The following is a 21,117-nucleotide window of genomic DNA, read 5'->3' on the forward strand; positions in this document are numbered from 1 at the left end:
TTAACCATATAATGCCTTAATAGAAAATTAGTTGATGATGCTGAAAAGAATGTACTTATAATTTATGAACACTATTATTGATTATGCATGCCATAAATTCATTGAATTCCCTTCTTCCAAAGTCTCCACAAGGATTGGAATTTATCATATATTGCAGTGAATGAGAATATTTGTCTTTCTAAGAATAGTATAGAGATATTAGATTTGTATAGTTCATGTAACTAATATAGGTTAGTCATAGTAAAAAACTGTGTGAATATTTTTATTGATATCTTGGATCACTGGTTGTAGTTTTTATTCCTTGACTATTTTACTATCTTAATGGTGGGTCACAAAGTGAGATTGGAAACTTTCATGCTAAAAAAGACACATCTACATGAATTGCTATGGATCATAGAAAGTTAATGAATTAAAATTTTGGTTCACAATTTATGGACCATACTTTAGATGAGTGATCCATTATCATAACACACATTTCATAGATTAAGAATGGAAAAGTCTCACAATTTTTAAAAAAATATCTCAATCAATATTATTCAATTATGTTTACAAATTTTAAAATAAACGAAAAATTTAAAAAATATGTTATACAAACATTTGACCTGTATTTTATGAAGAGTAGTTTGTATGAATCCATTTCTCGTGAGAATGAATTGAACATGCTTATACTTATGAGAAATAGATCAATAGATTTAACTAAAAAGACTACACAACCAATAATACCACAAATACCACAATGTGACCTACTTATCAATATATATTCATGATATAAAGCAGGAGAATAAACGGCAATAACCAAAAAATTTACAGTTATAACAATAAATAGAAAATTACCCCATCAATTTGACCTCTGTTTGAGGCTCTTGATCAGCTGCTCTTCCAGATCCACGATGCAGCGATCCACGTCCTTGCCCAGATCGTCAAGTTTCTGCAATAAGGGCTCTTGCAGCTTTTTGATCTCGTCCGCTATATCACGGTCCTCCAAATAACTCTGGACTTAGAGTACAATGGGAGTTCTGAAGCCGTTAAGACCTTCCACTGAATAAATTTGATGGTACGATTTAGACAATTCTGCTAATTATTTAGAAGGCATTAAAAATCTTTCCTGTTGAAATCTTTTTGTTCTTATGAATTTGTAAGTAGCGCTTCAGATGTTTTATGGACTTCCACACATTCCCGTTGGAGTGCACAATTCTTGTAAAACTTGAAATAAACAGTTTCTGTAAGAATATATTATTTCTTACACATGAAAACTACACTTTAATACTAAAAAAATATATAACTAGCTTTTATATATATATATATATATATAGAAAATATGCTGAGAGATATCCTTCTCCAGGTGTCTATTGCACTGAGTGAGATTATGAAAAAAAGTGCCTCGAGAAGGATATCTCTCTGCTTATTATATATATATATATAAGCTAGTAGCACTCGCGATGCAAAATGAAAGACATTATTTTTTAAATTATAATTCATTATAGTTAAATATATTATGAAATTTTTGTATTAATAGATATTTAATATTATTATGATTTTAGTATATTTTTTATATATTAATTTTAAAAATTTGCATAGAGAAAAAATAATAATAGTAATTTAAAAAGATATGTTAAAATCATATAGATATTTATTTAATGCTATAAAAAGCGAAGAAATGTTATACATTGTATTGCTAAACAATTGAAGCACATTGAAGCAATATAGAAATTTTTGTACACATATGTGTAATAAAAAAATACTTAATAATCATTGAAAGAAATGATGACATAGTCTATCAAAAAACTTAATAATTAAACAATTGAAGCATATTGAAGCAATATAGAAATTTTTCTACAAACATGTGTAATAAAAAAATACTTAATAATCATTGAAAGAAATGATGACATAGTCCATCACAAAAATTAATAATGTAATATTTAATAGCTATTATAAAATTGGGTATAATAAAAAATAGTATTGTTCAAAATGTTGACAATACATTGATAAATAATATGTAGAATACTTTTACTTTCTCAACCATGGATGGACTGGCAATAACTCTATATTTCCATGAAGAATTTTTCATACTTTAATTGATAGAGTAGACTTTACGTGAAATAATGTAGGTATGCCATAATTTGCATGCAACAACCTGAAAGATGGAATGACTTGATGTATTGTGAACGTGATTGTGTAACCAAAATTAAGAGTAGCTATCAACCATTCTTCAAGTGGACCCTTGTGATAGCTAATTTTAGATTCACCTTTAAGAAATTTCATAAACTTTATACTGAGCTCATCAGAGAGAGTGTGCTTCTTGAAATTTACTGTTGGGGCAATGATAATTTGATAAATACATCCTGCAAGATAAAGATCACGGATCTCACGATACAAAGTGCCTGGCCATCTACAAAAGTCTACAACCTGGATCTGTAGGTGATGAAATTTGACATCTAAGTTCATCTTCACTTTTGTGGCATAATGGAAGTTGAAGTATAGAGCATAGTTATAAAATTTTAATTGATTGTTACTTGGTCCATTTTTTTATAATTCGATTGGTCATTCTATCCCTTATCCAATATCGAACACTCAACTCCTCTATACGAAGGATGACATTTTGTGGAAGTCTATGATGAAAGTCTCATAACCACCAGTAAGCCCATTCCAAACGTAATTTGTCTGACATCTTCGTAAGCTACATGTAAATTATGAGAAAAAATTATATCATTAAAACATGATAAAGAATATGTTTTTTTTTTCAAAAAGGAAAGAAATGTTGAATCAAGGATAGTAACCATAATATTTAAACTAAGATATTTTACATGAAATAAACATAAAATATATTTGATCAAATTCATATTTTGACACACATTTTTTAAATGTTAGTATTTTTTGTCTTGAAAAAAATTATTTGACATAGTGTGATACAAACTTATAAAGGCATAACAAAATAAGTGATCATTTTCTTTAATGTAAGGATACTAAAAACAAATTACAAGGGTATATTAAAAGTCTATTTATATATTTATGGATGTGAAAACATGTATTTGAAACATTTGAAATGTGATTTTTAGTAGTATACAAGTAAATGAAAACTTTATTTAAATACTGCAATCATACAATAGTATAGTAAATATAATAAAAATTACAAAATATTAAAGTGGCAAATCAAAATTGTAATTGCATTGGACGAAGTATTAAAAATAAAAATATTACATCAATTCTCTTCCAACAACTTAAGTCTATTTTCTTCATCCTTACGCTTGGCAACTTGTTGACCCTTTTTCATTTTCTCATAGCGATCATACGTGAATGGAGGCATTATTCTTAGACACTGTAAAGATTTAACACGAAAAATTGCCACAAATGTCAATCCTGTTCTTTCTCTTGTTCCTATATCAATTGTCGCTTTTGGAAGAGTTAAACCCTGTGATTTATGTATAGTCAATGCCCATGCCAATCTTAAAGGCAATTGAAGTGTTGTACCCTTATGTATTGGTGTTATTGGAATTGTTTTTGGATGATGGTCTTCAAATGGTAGTCCAGAATAGTTGTCAAACTCAACCATCACATATGTTGGAGGTTCAGGTGGAGTGTTGCCTTGTTTGTAGAGTATATTTCGAACATACTCCAAAGATCCATTTACAAGACCTGCTTGTAACCATAGATTAGAAGTTAGCATGACCCTTGCATCCTTACAAAGTAGCAATTCTAGATCAAGCTCATCATTTGAATAATCTTCCAATGCATTACCATGTCTTTCTTTTGTCGCAGCACTACGTGCAACAGGATACTTCAATGAATGCAACATTTTTTTATTGTGACTATGAACATTTTCATTTGTTGAGAATAGATGGACAGAATTTTCAAACTGTAAATTTGTTGGAAGATCTATGTTGATAGGGGTTCTTGTCATTAGAAACCTCCAATCATCAATCTGTGGGTTTGCATCTCTTACATTCTTCAAAATTTGGTGAAATCTTTGTTGATCCTCATTCTCCCCATCTTGTCTGAATATCTTATCCAAAGTAACAACAATCTTGAATTCTTGCCATAGCAACTTTGCCCTTCTATTATTGTCATATGTTGGTCTGTCACCAACTGGAGGAAGCTGGCCCAAATCTCCCACCAAAATTATAGATACACCTGAAATATAAGAATGAAAATATTTATGTCAAAATGATTAATTTGTAATTACATTTTAGTAACATAATAGTCTATATTTTATACATGCTACACTTGTTAATGAGGAAAAGTGAAGCCTTTTACCTTCAAAGCTAATATTTGTATGCTTGTCGAAGTCGAGAGTCAATGTTCTCCAGCATGTTTTGACCAATGAAGCTCATTTCATCAATCAAGATATACTTGATATGTGCCATTTCTTCTTGAAAACTGGTGAGTCTTATTCCTTCTAATTGACAAAAACCTTGTATTGGTATTTTTAATTTTGAATGAACTGTAGAAGCTCCTATGTTGAATGCTGCAACTCCTGTTGGTGCAAGTAATAGAAGGGGAGATAGAGAGGGCATTGCTGCATTTTGAAGAGATTGGCTAATTGCACCAATTAGATATGACTTTCCAGTGCCTATTGTTCCTTGAATTATCATGAGCAATGGCTCCACAGTCTGATTTCTATGATAGTGTGTCATAATAATGTCAACTGCCTTTTTCTGTTTTTCACCAAGGGTCATGTAGTTGATGCATTGGGGAATGTCATCATATATTAGACAACCATGATTCTTCACATTACCTATAAAATTGATTGCTGCAGTAGTATACTCTTCTCCCTTATAATCAATAGACCAATTTGTATGTTTGTCAATGTCTCTTCTCCCCAACATGTCTATTTTTGAGCACTCTATGTTTTGACCACGATGCAACCTAGATATAATTTCCCATTCATGTTCTGTTGTATTTCTTTGAACATTGTTATTGTCTTTAGTGTCAGAATCACTTGGGTTTTCATCATTGTCTGTCACCACAGTATGTTGAACATGCCAAGGAATGTAATTAAATGTCTCCCAGTTTTGTATGATGGCATTATCATTATGACCAATATCTTGTTCTATATCGCGGAATAGCTTGTAGAGCAATAATTCTGATAAACAGAAGTCAACCCATTTAGCTGATTTGCATGAAGGTATAGATACAAATCTAGGAAAGACTCTGACTATTGCTACTTTGTCCCTTGGCTCCCATTTATTCTCTCTTCTTCTTTTAGGATTATATATCCATGATCTTGCTGCATCAATTAATGTGACGACTTCCATACATAGGGGCCTTCTTTTGTACCCATCAATGAAAGATTTTGTTTGCTCTTTAGTATTGTCTTCATCATTTCCATTTTCATTATTTATAGTTATAGGTTTGAAGACCTCATGGGACACATTTAGATTAACAAATCTTCTACTACACTCTACCAATGGAAGCTCTAATAGCATATGACATGTTTCTTGAGCACCAATGTCTCTTTCTATAATTGAAGTTTCCTATATGCACGTGTAGCTAAATCATCTGGGTTTTCCATGTTGGAGAGGCACATCAACATTTGATGGTATGTTTCTGAGCTTTTCTATGCTTTTGCTGCATATTTGGCAATGTATTTCACCACAACATGTTTGGAAAGAACAGGTTGCCAATCTATATTCGCTCTGCATAGTTGTAGTATGTGGCGATTATGTGAGTTGACTTTGTCATCATTTCTGGCTGGTTCAAATTTTTTTTCACCTATTTCTCTGTCTTCATATAATTTTGATCCCTCTAGGTTTAATGGCCAAGGTGCATTATACCTATAATAAATATAAGAGAGATATGTAGTTAGTCACGTGACACTAGTGACCAATTTCTAATTTTGGTTTAAATATCGCAATGTAATGAAATGATTACCTGCAAACCATATGCCCCCTTTTCTTCCGCAAACATGCACCCTCCTTACAAATTGTGTGTCTTTCTACACAATTTAGGATCTCCTCATAGTCATGATCTAGATTGACCTGTACAAGTTGTCTCGTGTTTTTGAGACATGAATGTTGTTGAAAATTCATGAAAGGCTACAATTGAAAATAAGTTGAATGAGAAAATAAGGTCATATCAAATTATACCATAGAATACATATTTATAAACATACCTGTATATTTCGCTAGTGAGGATCTTGTCTAGGGTTCCATGCATGAACAATAGAATGAAAATATCTTTCAACACTTTTGCGTTCATCCTCATTTGACCAATCAATGTTCTCCATATTAGGTACCCCTTCAATCCATATGAATCCATGCACATGTGGGGACCCCCTATGTTGCCATTCGTATCTACACTAAAAATCTTTGACATTCATTCCATTTTCTAGAATTTTTTTTCTAAACATAGAGTGTCTCAAGTGCATATAGTGTGCCACAATGTGAGGATAATCAATTATATTTTGCCTATGTCAATTTTGAGCTTCACGTGGATCAGTTGGCATTGTTCTTGGAATTAAAGCATGTAAATTAGGCCAATACATATCTGCTGCACTCAATGTGAAAAATATTGTAGGACAACCAATTTGATGAAGCAAATCTGTCAATTCTACATGAGATTTTGCCCAATATGACCTTGTTCCCCTTAGTATTGTACCAAACCGCATCAATTTATCTGCCAATCTAGAGTGAGGTGTAGTTTCTATATGTTGCCGCAACTCATTGATGGTGATTGGCATGTCTTTAAAGTTTCTCTTTACAAACACAGAGGTTGAACTCTGTGCACGATGTCTCATGATCATGTTATTTGTGAAACATCTAAATCTAGGATGTTTTCCAAAATGATGATTCCTATATCGCACAAGATGCTTTACAAATTCATGAAGATATACATGTCGTAACCGTGGTTCTAACCAATTATAGGTACCATTAGGAAATAGTGTTGGGAATGCCATATCTAATAATCCTGATGTGACATACTCATTAATAGGTGACACACCAATACTTGGCCAATCTATCAATGATGCTGGGTTTGCGTCAGGATTATTAACCCATGCATGGATAAGTTCCATTTCCTTTTGTGCATTAGGAGGTCTTGAAGCCATTAATGTTGTATGCTCAATTACATTCCCTTCATCTGTCTCCATAACTAGACCCAGAAAAACAATATCATTTGCATCTGTATCAAACTCCATATTCACCGTCTTCAATCTATGAAAAACATTTTCATCTCTATTTCTGGGCAGATCATTGAGTGCATTTTCATTAATTTGAACATCAGAGTAAAATTTATCATGCTCTACTTTGTATTTGAGTGCTTTGTATACACGATCTCTATTCACAGTAAAGTTATATCATGTCCCATGTTGATCTGTCCTTCGAACAATAATAATTGGCAACTTATCTATTGTATGTGGCAATATGTTTGAAACATGATCTATGTTTTGTGGGAAATTTATTGTGTGTCCTCTGTACTTAAATTGGCCACTAGTTGCATGTGTCACTTGCAATATGGGATTGAAACGTGCAATTAACATTTCCTGAAAATGTGTCAAGTTTGCAAGCTCCTCTGGTTGAGGTCCTGGGTCCATATTATTTGAAGCTGAGAATCTGTTATTTCCTCTCACTTGTCGGCATCTATTACACATTGGATCTTTAGAGGTGCGTGACACTTTCATTCCTAGATAGCATTCTTGACAAATATAACACATGTTTGGCATTCTTAAGCTATCCAATTTTTGGTGAAACTGCATTTGGAATCTATAGAAATTATCACCAAGTTTTCCATTCGGGTTTTGTGCATTTTCTACATTATCTTTTCTAGCCAAATTTATCCCAACTTGAGTTGTATGATGGGGTGTTTCAGGAACACGTTCAATTGTCCTTGATACTTCATTTTGAAGATCCAATTGCATATTTGTAGTCAAGGGTTGATTATACCTCTCATTGAGCTGTAAATCCACTTGATGTCTTCCTTGTATCTCAGAATGTGATACTCCATCGGATGTTCTTTGACGACAACTTCTGTTACTATTTTGTTGATCTCTATTTTCAGATTCCAATTCTTGCGCTGAAAGTTATGCCCTTCGCCTCACGTAGTTTTATCTTTGGACTTCATTACTCCTCCTTCTTTGATCTTGTCTTTGATTTTCTATCATTTGTTCTCTCTGACGTCTTTGATATTCCCTTTGATATTCTCTCTGATACGCTCTTCATTGTTGTATTTGATATTGTCTCCTTTCCTCATCAGATTAAAAATTTGGTGTTGATAGACTCATAGCTATAAAGTGAATAAAATCTTCGATTAATGAGAAATATCTTGCAATTTATGTTCACAAAAAATATCACGTATAAGAAATATGGTGATATTTATTTTATTATATAGAAACATACATTTATTTTATCTAAGAATCCATACCCTTTAAAGATGAAGTATATAGAAACAAAATTTCCTTAAACATTATAATTCCAAAATATTCGAATGGTTCACTATTTGAAAAGAGTAAGAATTTATTGCAGTGAGTGTTTCTATTATTGATTTCAATGTTAGAATGTAAAAACACTACTCCATATTACACTATTTTCTCTTAGATCTTAATGCATTTTAGTTGAATTACTAATTTCATAATTTTAGGTCCAAAAAAATTTATTAAGTACTTATTCAAATTTTATATTTTCTTGAAATTGTCAATTTCAAATAATAGAATATTTATTCATTTTACTAACTCTTTTAAATTTTATTTATTTAAAATAAATATAATATAGGAAAAATCTATTTGAAAACTTAATTGAAATTAAGATTTAGAAAATTAACTTTCACAATACATACAAAATATTAATATAATTTAAACATAGTGCCTAAGAATATATTATTATTAATTAAAAATTGTTTTAGGAGCACTATCCTTAAGTGACACTACACTTAATATTAATATACTATATATTACTATACTATAAATTAAATCTAACTTGTAAGACAAACTATTAAAATTTGAAGTAAATCTAATATTTAAAATTTAAAAAAGAAAGCTAAATTAATTTAATTGAAAAAAAATCAAATTAATTATCTATATTAAATTCAAAAATTTACTAAATATATCTAAATTTAAACCATATGTAATATTTCTAAAAAAACAACTAAATAATGTTATTAAAAAATCAATTTAAATATCTAAATGAAAGTTAAAACTTCATCATTTATTAATCATTTACATGGAGATCAAAATTTGAAAAATCATAGGATTTTAAAAATAAAAAGGCTCCTATTTCATAATATTTCCTATTTATTTGATTTGTGTACAAAAACTAATCTCTTTATTTCTAAAAAAATAACTAAATATAAATATTTCTTAAAAAAAACTAAATCTAGTATTTCTAAACAATTACTAAATCTAATCTTTCTAAAAAAAATCTAATCTTTCTAAAAAATAACTAAATCAAATATTTCTAAAGAATAACTAAATCTAATATTTAAAATTAAAAAAAGAAAACTAAATAAATTTAATTAAAAAAAATCAAATTAAATATCTATATGAAATTCAAAACTTTACTAAATATATCTAAATTTGAACCATATGTAATATTTCTAAAAAAACAACTAAATAATGTTATTAAAAAATCAATTTAAATATCTAAAAGAAATTTAAAACTTCATCATTTATTAATCATTTACATGGAAATCAAAATTTGAAAAATCATAGGATTTTAAAAATAAAAAGGCTGCTATTTTATTAAAAAATCAATTTAAATATCTAAAAGAAATTTAAAACTTCATCATTTATTAATCATTTACATGGAAATCAAAATTTGAAAAATCATAGGATTTTAAAAATAAAAAGGCTCCTATTTCATTATATTTCATATTTATTTGATTTGTGTAAAAAAACTAATCTCTTTATTTCTAAAAAAAAACTAAATTTTAATATTTCTTAAAAAAAACTAAATCTAGTATTTCTAAAAAATCACTAAATCTAATCTTTCTAAAAAAAATCTAATCTTTCTAAAAAATAACTAAATCAAATATTTCTAAAAAATAACTAAATCTAAGATTAACTTGAATGTACTCTTCAATCTATATAATCTATATGAGACTTCCTATGCTTGGCTAGGCATGATTTTTTCCTGGTTTTTGGAAGCATTAGCATGTTTTTTCATGGTCCTCAACATGATTAGTTTGAGGGATTCTGAGAAGGCCAGGGAATCCATTGGTTTTGCCTTTTCAATACAACGAATCAACAATCTTTTGGTTTATGTGAAGTGGTTTATTCAAGTTTCAACTTTCATTTAGTTTGGTTTCTTGCATGCGTATGATCAATCGTGATTGTCATTTTTCAAAATTTTTACTTCTTTAAGTCTCATTCATTGCAAATTTTCTTTGTTCAATATATAGCTAAAAAAATAGAAATATGTAAGTTTGAATCTTTACCAAAGTTTAGAATTAATCCAAATCATTGAGGGAGTTGGTGAAAGGTTTATTCAGAACTTTCATGTAGCTTAAGAGTCGAATGTGTATAGGTTGATTTTGATCCTTTGAATTGGTGGTATAGCAATTGAAACAAAGCCAAAAGCTTTTTAAATGGTAAGTAATCCTCAGATGACAATACGAATTGCTTTGAGTTAGTGTACTTTGTGTAGGACAATAGTTTGGAATTGAGACAACTAAATAGAAGGTATTTAAACCATACTAGATGTAAGTGATGTATTCATTGGCTATTCTGTATGATTTCATGAAGGACGTTAATGTTCAGGTCATCCATCCTTATTCCTGTGCTGTATTTAGTCCCAATGGTTTTTAAAAAGTAGATATCAAACAAAAGGTTTCTTATCTCTTCTTTGGTAATTTGTGAAAAGGAAAATACTCAAATCCTATAGAAATCTGAAGAAGGTCACCAGCAATATAAATAGTAGGACACAATTGGCATGGTTTCAGTCACATTTTATTTTCGTAATTGTGGACTGGATCACTTTTAAATCCAAAATGACTAAACCTGTCCAATAGATGAATACAGAACGTGAAACAGTGTTCTATCTATTTTGAAAACAAACATTGGTAATAAAATGTAGGGAAAACAAATTCAATGTGGTAATAAGCAATAATAAATGATAAAATTAAACCTCAATTAAAATTGCAGTGTTATTCAAAAAAGACATCATGGAAATGGAAATAGTAGAGATGAAAAGCATACTTTCTTAAAATTTGCCAAAAGAACAAAGTTAAAAGTTGTATGTTGTTTTTAGTCAGAGCCGCAAATTGTTATATAATGAGAGCTTAATCCGTTACAAACATTTCAATATCTTGGAGTGGTCCATTCATTTCTTAACATATTCATTATTATGTGTTAAATATAACTTTTAATAGATATGCCATGTACCTGCATGCAAGTTTTTTTAATTAATATATAATATATAAGTGCAATTGATGCGTTTCTTTAATATATAATATATAAGTGCAATTGATGCATTTGTAAAGAAAGAAAGAAATCAAAACATGCAACTAAAACAACTGAAACACACGAGTTTAACAAAAATGCACACGACTTCAATTCTCGCCAGCGGAGCTGGACGCGGCAAAAACAATCAAATGAACATTAAATTTATTTAAAATGCTAAAATGTTTACATTGAAATTTTCTCCCACTGTAGAAAGCCTCTCGGCTTAATAAAGAGTAATAAATTTTATTATATTATGTTAATATTTACAATTGAAGGCATATTTTATGTGAAATGGATTGGCTAACTTTTGAAATCTCTTTCGGCCTTATTTTAATAATAAGAAGGTATATAATAATCTTTTGGAAAAATACAATAGAAATATCTTTTATGATATGAATTTTTAAAGAAGAAACTTAAGTTTGATTATATGGACTAAAGATTTACAAGGAAGAACATTTCAGTAAAACATAATTTAAAAATAAGTCCAATTTAAATTATATAATAAATTGATATTTTATTTCAAGAGTATCAAGTGCATCCTCCTTTGTAATGATGTTCATAGCTATAAGTTGGGACTAAACTTTTTGTAGCCATGTCTTGAATTCTAAAGTGTAGCTATTGTATTTTAAGACTTTAGCAAGAGAGGGGTGTTGTACATAATGTCAAAAGAAAAAATGCTAGAGAGAATAGCTTTATATCTAAGTAATAAATCATTTAACAAAATGTATTGACAATACAATTCTTATAAAATATTTCAAGAGCAACCCTATGCATTATTAAGTAAGCATTTCTTTATTTTGCTTTTTTTAATGTGTTTTTTCTCTTGGAGATATAGAAGTTTTAAAAGATAATAAAATATTTCTATATTGGAAAGATATAAATATAATATTTTAAAAATAGTAGTATCCATTTCTTGTGTTAGAAAAGATGTTTAATTTATTTTAGAAAATTATTTGTCATGAATATAACTTTGTTGTTTCAAAAAGATTCTATATTATAATTTATATAAAAAGTAAAAGTAAATTGAAATTCTAAATACAATAAATATTATATTATTAGATTAAATCTGTGTGTGTGTGTGTGTGTGTGTGTGAACTTTAAACAAATATTACCTGCAAAATAAATGTTAGTAGCAAACAATAATAAGTCTAGATATACTATTCTACCCTCTATTCTAATCCCAAATCTTAAACAGGAATCCAAATAAGGTTTTGTAACCCTTAGTTATCCCATTGTCTTCCTTGGAGTGTACCCATTAAGGTTCTTGGAAGGGACATTCTCTATCTAAGACCTTATCATATATTCATATGTTGACATCATCAAAAAATTATATTTATTATAGATCAATCTCAAGCATGTCAATCAAATAGAGATTATATCAATCTCACATACCAACATGATAGACATTATATGTATTTATATAATGTCTCCCAAATGGGATTTATGCCTCTTGGATTACAAACCAACAAATTGGAAAGGAATAAAACTTGCTAGATTTTATCATTAAACTCTCCAATTTGTTATATATCTGAGAGATATCCTTAGAGATATATATATTTTTTATATATCTAAGAGATTTTATCATTATAATAATATGAGAGATATCCTTCTCCATGTGCCTATTTTAATATATTGTATAAGTGCAATAGGTGCCTCAGAAGGATATCTCTTGGCTTATTTTATATATAGAATAAGAAAGTAATAATAGTAAAAAATATGGAACCTACCCTCTAACCTATGATATAACTCATGATAGCATAGCATACCTCCTTCCAAGGGTCCAGCAAGATCATTTTGACAAACCCACCACGACCATGAGTTAGGATTTCATTGGGGCAAAATAACTAATTCAAGTTGACTTCATCCACAATACAAGGCTGCTTTTTCCATTTCCAACCATCTAAAGAGAAACTTCCCACCTAGGCAATGACTTCTTCATTGATCTCAAATGAGATCCCATTCACAATCACCCACCTATTATTCCAAGTGTTGGAAAGTTGCATTAAAACTAACTCATCATAGCCCTCAAGACACTACATAAATTGTGCATCACCTAATCTAGTAGTGCCATATTGAATACTAACTAATAAACAAAAACATTCACACAACTAAATGATTAACACTTAAGATAGGGCCAAAGTTATCACCAAGAAGGAAAGAAAACTAAGAATGCTAGGCTCCTTATGGTATAACCTAAGATGACATAGATATGTCCTTGATGGATGGAGATGTATGCTCATAGTGTGCTCAAGCTTCCAATTGGTGGGCGTTTTTTACTAAGTGCATAGATGAGTGAGGGTTTCAAACAATGGAGGTATGGAGGAGTTTTAGCATTATGATGGTATAAAATGACTGTGATGTAGTGATCAGTGGAGCATCATAAGTTTTCATAAAAGTGGTTGATGGATTGTGAGAGGGAAGGGATTTATTTATAGGCTAAGGGGTAGATGAATGAATGGCCAAGATGCAAGGATTGGAAAAAGCTTATGGAGGGCCAGGATGTCCTAAAAGGAAGCACATGGATTGTGCTAGTTTGGAACCAATTAGGAGGTGACACATGTCACAAGGTGATTAGATGGAGGGAAGGGAAAGATGAATAGTCAACAAAGGAGGCTCAAGAGATAAGGGCTTCATAAATGTTGATAAATTCTTTGTAAGAGCTTTTAATGCGTGTGTAAGAGCGCTAAATGCTTGAGGGTGAGGGTGAGGATGAGATTGTTGACTTTGGCTTGGGTTAGCAAGTCTTAACCCTTGCTTAAAGTTGTGCACATGTTTAGGAGGGGGATTAGGCTTATCTTAGAAAGGGGGTTAGGGGGCAAGTGGCTTAGCTTTGATGGGATGGGTTAGTTAGGAGGTTAAGTGAGGTTAGTATGGGTGAATGGGTTGGACTAGGGGTAAAGGTTGGGTTTAGGGATGTTTTAGGGGCCTAGATGATTTATTAAATAGTTTATTTAATAAATAAGAGATATGGGATTAAATTAAATAGATTTTGGGAGTTTATTCAATTTAATAGAGGAATAGGGATTTAATTGATAAGTTGATTTTGGGTTATCATTTGATTTTATCAATTGGACTATAGTTAATTAAATTAATTAATTAACAAGGGGATGATGATTAATTAACTAAATATTTATTTTTTAATCAATAATGTTCTAGGAGATGACTAAATATGATTACTTACTATTGTAATCAGATTTAGGTGTCTACAAATAGAAGCATCCCACTCTCCTTCAAATAAGCCCAAGCAGTTTTATTATATTTTTTGATGGAGCTTAGCTCAATGTTCATAGGGTTTCCACCCATTTCTCCACTCTCACCCATATCCTCAATGAAATATTCAGAGGTATCTGACATTACGCTAACTTTCCCACAATGCAGAGTGAAAATAAAAGTAAAGATAACATAGAGAAAATTAAGAATGAAAAAATTTGAGTGGTGGTCATTTGAATATAAAAACCCCAAGTAATAATCACGAGCTATGGGCATAGACCATGAAAATTCATTATGAGCCCCAACCTTCTTAGTTTGATGCTAGCCTTATCCACCCTTGCCAACAAGGCCAATACTTTTATTATTTAAAATACATTTCCACCTACTTTTGACACGATCCCACCAAATCTTGGTAAAGAAAGTGTTTCTTTTAAGGAAAAAATCATTCCGAACTTGATTTCCAACTAAACAACCAATCATGTCCATTTTTTAATTAATAATATTTTGGAAATTTTTTGAAAAGGTGCTCCATATAATAATTGCCCCAAAAGTGGGATCTTTATAACAATAAATAATTAACTTCATGGGGTTAATTTATTTAATTTAAAATTAAAGCCTTAATGTGAGCTGATAGTGGGTCAAAATTATCCCATCTATACTCATCAATCATCACATGACCAATCGTCATCAGGGTATCTGCCACTTGATTACCTTCACATTAGATATGTTGTATTGTCACTTCCTAAAATCTTGAGATGAGAGTATGGGCATCCTTAATGATTTGGGCAATGTTCTAGTTAACTTTATTTTTCCCTTTGACTACCTCAATTATAAGCTGTGAGTCCCCTTCCACCACCATACTTTGAATCCCAATCAACTTGGTGTGTCTAACTCCCCAAAATAGGCCCATAGATTTAGTAGAGTTGCTAGTATTCTCTTTACAATTTCAAAAATAAGCCACCACCAAGTTGCCTATGGAATCCCTTATAATGTCTCTCATTGTCACAAGAGCCTCCCTTATAGAGCCATCAAAGTTAAGTTTGAACTAGGAGGTTGGGATTGGTTTGCATCTCACTTTCTACCTAGCCAAAACTTTGGAATTAGAAAACTTATTAGTTAACTCAATTAGTCCCAATTATTTGCAATAATAGACTCTTTAAGCACCACAAGATGGGGAAGAGTCTTCCATTTTCAATGGAGAATGCATCTACGTAAGAGGTTGACACTAATGCAGTTATTTCTTTCCTTCCATAGTTGCCAATATGAATATGACTTAACACCTTCCATAACATTCTTATGAGGGGGTGCGTAAAGGGAGCCTCCCAACTGAGAATGAACTATTTAAGATTGCCATTGAAACCTCAATAAATCCTAAATCTATGCAACATATTAAGGTATTTGAAATTATAAGAATATATTAAATAAAATTGATAAAAAAATGATACTATATTTTGTAAATTCTAAAAATATATTTGACACTAAATGTATTAAAACTTACATTACTAATTATTTAATTTAAAAAATAAAAAATTAAAATAATATATTATTAAACATAATCTATATTATTCAAATATATAAGTAGCTAGAATGATGATTTAAGAACACTAATAGGATTGCTCTTGATAAGTACGAGATATTTTTCTATGGGAAATCAATTTGTGATATTTCTATCAAGATATAAATGTGTAGTTTTGAGTCAAGCTTATTACTCATGTTTCATGAGTAATGATTCATACGAATCCATCTCTCATCAAAATAAATGGAACACTTAGCAATCATTGGGTCTAGGTGATGCTCACAAGGTGAAGCATTGGGACTTCCACCCATCCTAGTACTACTCCACCTTGAATGCGCTTAACTAATCAGATGAACAATGTAAGACTCAAACCAATTTAACCAATCAAATGAAAAATATATAATTTTAATAATTTATAAAGTTAAATATCTTTCATTTATATTATACAAATATAAAATTTGTAATACCATAAAAAATATATTATAAATTATGAATCACCCATACATTTATTTTAAATCACTAGTTAAAGCATTAAATCTGAAAATCATCACAATAGCACTTAGCCTACCAACAAGTACTAATAATAGTAAAAGGATACATGTATGAATTTTTTTATAGTAGTAGTTCATTTTCACCCATACAAGACTATGGAATCTACACCTGATTCAATTTTTATTAGAGACTTGGGGACTAGACTTTGGTCATGATGATGATAGTGATTTTAAAATAGATTTTGGTCACATTTGCAATGATGATTCATACTTTGAGGAGAACTTTGGCTACTTGAACTTGGGTGTTCTCACATATGATCAAGTTCTTGAACCTTCCATTTCTTATCCTCCTATTGATATATTGTTAATCTTGATGATACTTGTATTCACCTATCCATGGATTCAGGTGATTTAGTGCAGTAGGATATTCATTGTCTTCGAGATTCAGTTACATGGGATGACTACTTGAAAGAAATTATAGGTTTATTTATGGCATCCTACATTGCATATTTGGGAGACACTATTGATGATATTCATCTTCTCTTTGGTGAAGATGATCCTTCTTTAGTTGTTGTGAGGGAGCATGCTAACCCTCATTTTCATCCTCTACTTGATCAATCTTTTGAGGTTGACATGATGGTAGATTGTTTGATACAATAGTTGGAGGAGGTTACCTTCTCTTTAGAGGATACACTTAAGTCTTTGATACATGTTCTACATTGATCCTTAGTTGATCCTAACTTGTCCTTTTCAGTGGAGTGGTATCCTACACATGATTTTGAGGAGGCACCTTTTAGTATTAACATGGGGACACTCGAGTAGATTTAAGAAATTCATCATTGAATCTGCTAAAGCCATCATGCATGATTAAAATCTTAACATCTCATTGTGGCTCAAAGTCTCAAATACAACAGTATACATCCAAAAAAGATATCCCCACTCAATCATAGAAAATAAAAATCATGAGGAAGCCTTTACAGGAAACAAGCCATATTTAAATCACTTGAGAATCTTTTTCTATCTTGTATATATTCATGTCCCTAAAGAAAACAAATCCAAACAAGAACCCTTTGGGAAGAAAGGCATATTTGTTGGATATAGCGAGTCCTCCAAAGGTTGCAAATTTATATTCTAGGACAAAGAATTATTGAAATCAATAGAGATGTTAAAATTGAAGAAGACACTACATATAACATCTCTAAAAACATTGAAGAATCAAAAGAGGAATCAACTATAGAGTTAGATGGAAACACTATAGTTGAGAATCAACTAGAGAATTGTTTAGAAGATCATTAATCCTTATCATCAACTATTGGAAATGTTGAAATCCCTAACAACAAGAAGAGGCCACTATGGGAAATAAGAAAGATAATTGATGAAAACAATATAGAACCTGATGAAATATTTAGAGAAAGTAAAAAAACTAAAAGTCATTTATGTTGTGTTTTCTCTCATATCCAAACTCATCAAATCTGAACAATCAATTGTTGAAAAGGCCCTATCATGTCAAGCTTGGAAAGATGCAATGGTTGAAGAATATCAATCTATATTAAATAATGATGTTTGGGCATCATACCTAGACCTAAGGACAAATCAATTGTCTCTTCTAAATGGTTATTCAAAATCAAACATGTACTAGATGCTAGTACTGAAAAACACAAAGGAATATTTGTTTCTAGGGGATTTTATGATTAAACTCAATTTTATTATGAAGAGACATTTGCTTTGGTTGCTCAATACACCTCAATTAGAACCATTATTTCTATTACAGTATCCAAAGGATGGAAGATTCATCAAATAAACATCAAGACTATATTTTTGAATGGTGTTATTGATGAAGACACATATCTAGAACAATGAGAAGGCTTTTTCACTCATGATAAGAAATCCTATGTGTGTAAAATAAACAAGGTCCTCTATGGCCTTAAACAAGCCCTTAGGGTTTCATATGAAAGGATAAACAATTATCTTACGAAACTAAGATACTCTAAAAATAAAGTTGATCCTAATATATATTTCAAAATATCAAATGGTGATATGTTAATTCTTTCTCTATATGTTCATGACTTACTAATAACAAGGGAAGATCATCTTATTGTAAAATACAAATTGGATCTTGTGTTTGAGTTTGATATGAAAGATCTTGGACTTCAACACTATTTTTAGGGTATAGAAGTATGGAAAAAGGAGAACTAGAGTTTCCTAAGTCAAGTAAAATACACTATTGATAACTTGACCAAATTTGGAATGATAGACTAAGCCTGTATTCACACTAATGGAAAAAAATCTTCATAATCTTAAAAGTGATGCAATTGAATCTAAATCTATAGATCCAACATACTACAAGAAAATAAAGAGATCTCTAATGCACTTGGAAAATACTCATCCTGATATTTTTTATCCAATGAATGCATTAAGTCAATTTCTTTGTGAACCTTAGAAGATTCATCTCATGGAAACCACACACATCTTGAGATACTTGCATGGTACCATTGGACTTGGTCTAAAATATGATCATCTTGAGATTCAAGCACAAGGGTATTTAGATTCTAATTAGGTCGGCAATTCCATTGATCATAAAAGTACTATAGGATATTGTTTTAACCTTTGATCTACTTTGATATCTTGGTTTAGCAGAAAATAGTTAGTAGTTTCTCGGAGTTCCACTAAAGCTAAATATATAACAAGCTTTATGGTATCTAGAGAAGTAGTAAGGTTAAGGAAGTTACTAGTTGGATTATTTGGGAAGTCTTTGAACCCTACAACTATGTCTTTTGATCATCAAAGTTGTATAAAACTATCAATAAATCTGGTTTTCTACAACTGATCAAAGAAAATTGAGATTCCTTGTCACTACATGAGAGACAAGGTGGACATAAATGCCATCAAATTGGTATACATAAGCACTGATGAGAAAATTGTTGATATATTCACTAAACCTCCTTCTAAACCAAAAGTGGAGCATTTTAGAGGTAAACTTTGATTGATTAAAATGTGATTGTAACTCCTCAGAATTAATCTCAATTATGTTTAATTGTTACACACACACATACACACATTTGAATTGTGATGTCAAAAGAGTTACTATCCTTCAATTATGGATTATGTCATGAAAGGTGATAATCTTTCATTGATATATATTTGGAAGGTTGTTATTGTAAGGTGACAATCTTAACAATAGGTTGACCTATTATCCCCACAAACTCATTAAGTTGTTGTCCCAAAGTGTCAAAAGTTATAATAACAAATATATCATGATAGACTACATTATATTTTTGTCCTGGGGTGCCAGAGATCGTGATACTTACTATTGTAGAGATCATGACATTTTGATTACTTGTTATCTAATAGACTACATTAAGTTGTTGTCCAAAGTGACAAAAATAAGATAACCTATTCTACTAATAAGCATCAACAAGGTTTATGTCAATGCATGTATTAGGAGAGGGTAAAAGCACAAACCTATGTCACCCTTTTATAAAGGAAAATACTAAAAAAATTATCACTATTCAACTTTAAAGACATAAAACTAGCCTACTATTATTTAGAAATTGCAAATGAAGTAAAATAATGAAATGTGTAGAAATGGATAAAGTTAAGGATTAATATTTTTAATGATTATTTGAAATAATAATTAATATATTTTTCTAATTATTAAGAATAATTTTTTAGTTTCATAAAAATGGTAAATATTAGGGGTCTAGTTCCCACCACAAAACTATATAGAAATAAATGCTTTTCCCTTTGATCTTATATTATGTTATAGATGACATACATAGCTAGATCAATTAAAAATAAAATTTGGCTTTTGACCTATGATTTCTCTTTTATAACAATTCAAATTTTAGCTCACCTAAAATCAATAGTTTGCATCTTCCACCACATTTTCCAAAACAAATCTATTCTAACCTAAAGAAAAATTATGCATGCTGAAAGAATCTCATCTAGAGCATCATATGATTTTTAGCTTTTTTTAATATGATTTAATATTTTCTCATTTCTCAAAATCAACATCTTCTCAGGTATTAAAATATGTACTTGCAATATTCTTTAATTACAAATATACTATATCTAGTTAAAATGCTATAAACTCTATATGAGAATATTCTTGACTTAGATCTCTATAAAATTGTGTTTATATATTATTTAAAAAAAATCATCGAAAAAAGTAAGAGTTATTAAAAAGTCAATTTTCTAAAATAATTATTTCTTTAGTAATTGGATACAAACTAGTATAAAATATTAATTTAATAGACATTTCTAATTGGAAAAATGTGAGATCATATATATCTTGGATAGAATGAATATATGTAGATATGTTTGAAAAAATTTGATTTTTAGATAGAAATACTCAAATTCAATTGTTCTAATAAGTTACCCTAAAAGGTGACACAACTTTGTACTTTTACTTGAGAATATTACTACAATGAGAGAATATTGATGATTCATTTCTCTCTCACTAAGGAGTGTTAAAATTGTAACTTTAGTCAAATTGAAACATTTAATAAATGAAATAATATACATGTTAAATA

At 30.0% G+C, this 21,117-nt stretch overlaps 1 protein-coding gene and 1 pseudogene across 1 annotated transcript; one reads left to right on the plus strand and one right to left on the minus strand.

The window, feature by feature from the left end:
- Positions 1-3,199: 3,199 nt before the first annotated feature.
- On the minus strand, positions 3,200-5,252 carry LOC149563940 (uncharacterized). Its single transcript, XM_089828273.1, has 3 exons — positions 4,409-5,252; positions 3,941-4,128; positions 3,200-3,775 (listed from the first exon to the last, which is right to left on the minus strand). The coding sequence occupies exons 1-3, from the start codon at positions 5,250-5,252 to the stop codon at positions 3,200-3,202; spliced, it is 1,608 nt and encodes a 535-aa protein (XP_089684399.1).
- Positions 5,253-10,633: 5,381 nt separating this feature from the next.
- The window catches only part of LOC149563941 (protein EARLY-RESPONSIVE TO DEHYDRATION 7, chloroplastic-like), a 32,528-nt pseudogene continuing 22,044 nt past the window's right edge, over positions 10,634-21,117 (plus strand).

The sequence above is a fragment of the Cupressus sempervirens genome, chromosome 4, assembly GCF_028749045.1.
Source record: "Cupressus sempervirens isolate cs-2001-9-10 chromosome 4, ASM2874904v1, whole genome shotgun sequence".
Taxonomy (NCBI): Eukaryota; Viridiplantae; Streptophyta; class Pinopsida; order Cupressales; family Cupressaceae; genus Cupressus; species Cupressus sempervirens.

What these genes read in the sequence shown, in the direction of transcription:
- LOC149563940 (XM_089828273.1), bottom strand. Translation starts at nt 5,252, where the DNA reads ATGGAAGTCGTCACATTAATTGATGCAGCAAGATCATGGATATATAAT. An exon ending in ATTAAAAATACCAATACAAG is followed by an intron (nt 4,129 to 4,408) that starts GTTTTTGTCAAT and finishes CTTATATTTCAG; the next exon opens with GTGTATCTATAATTTTGGTG. An exon ending in TTCACCAAATTTTGAAGAAT is followed by an intron (nt 3,776 to 3,940) that starts GTAAGAGATGCA and finishes CATTCATTGAAG; the next exon opens with TATCCTGTTGCACGTAGTGC.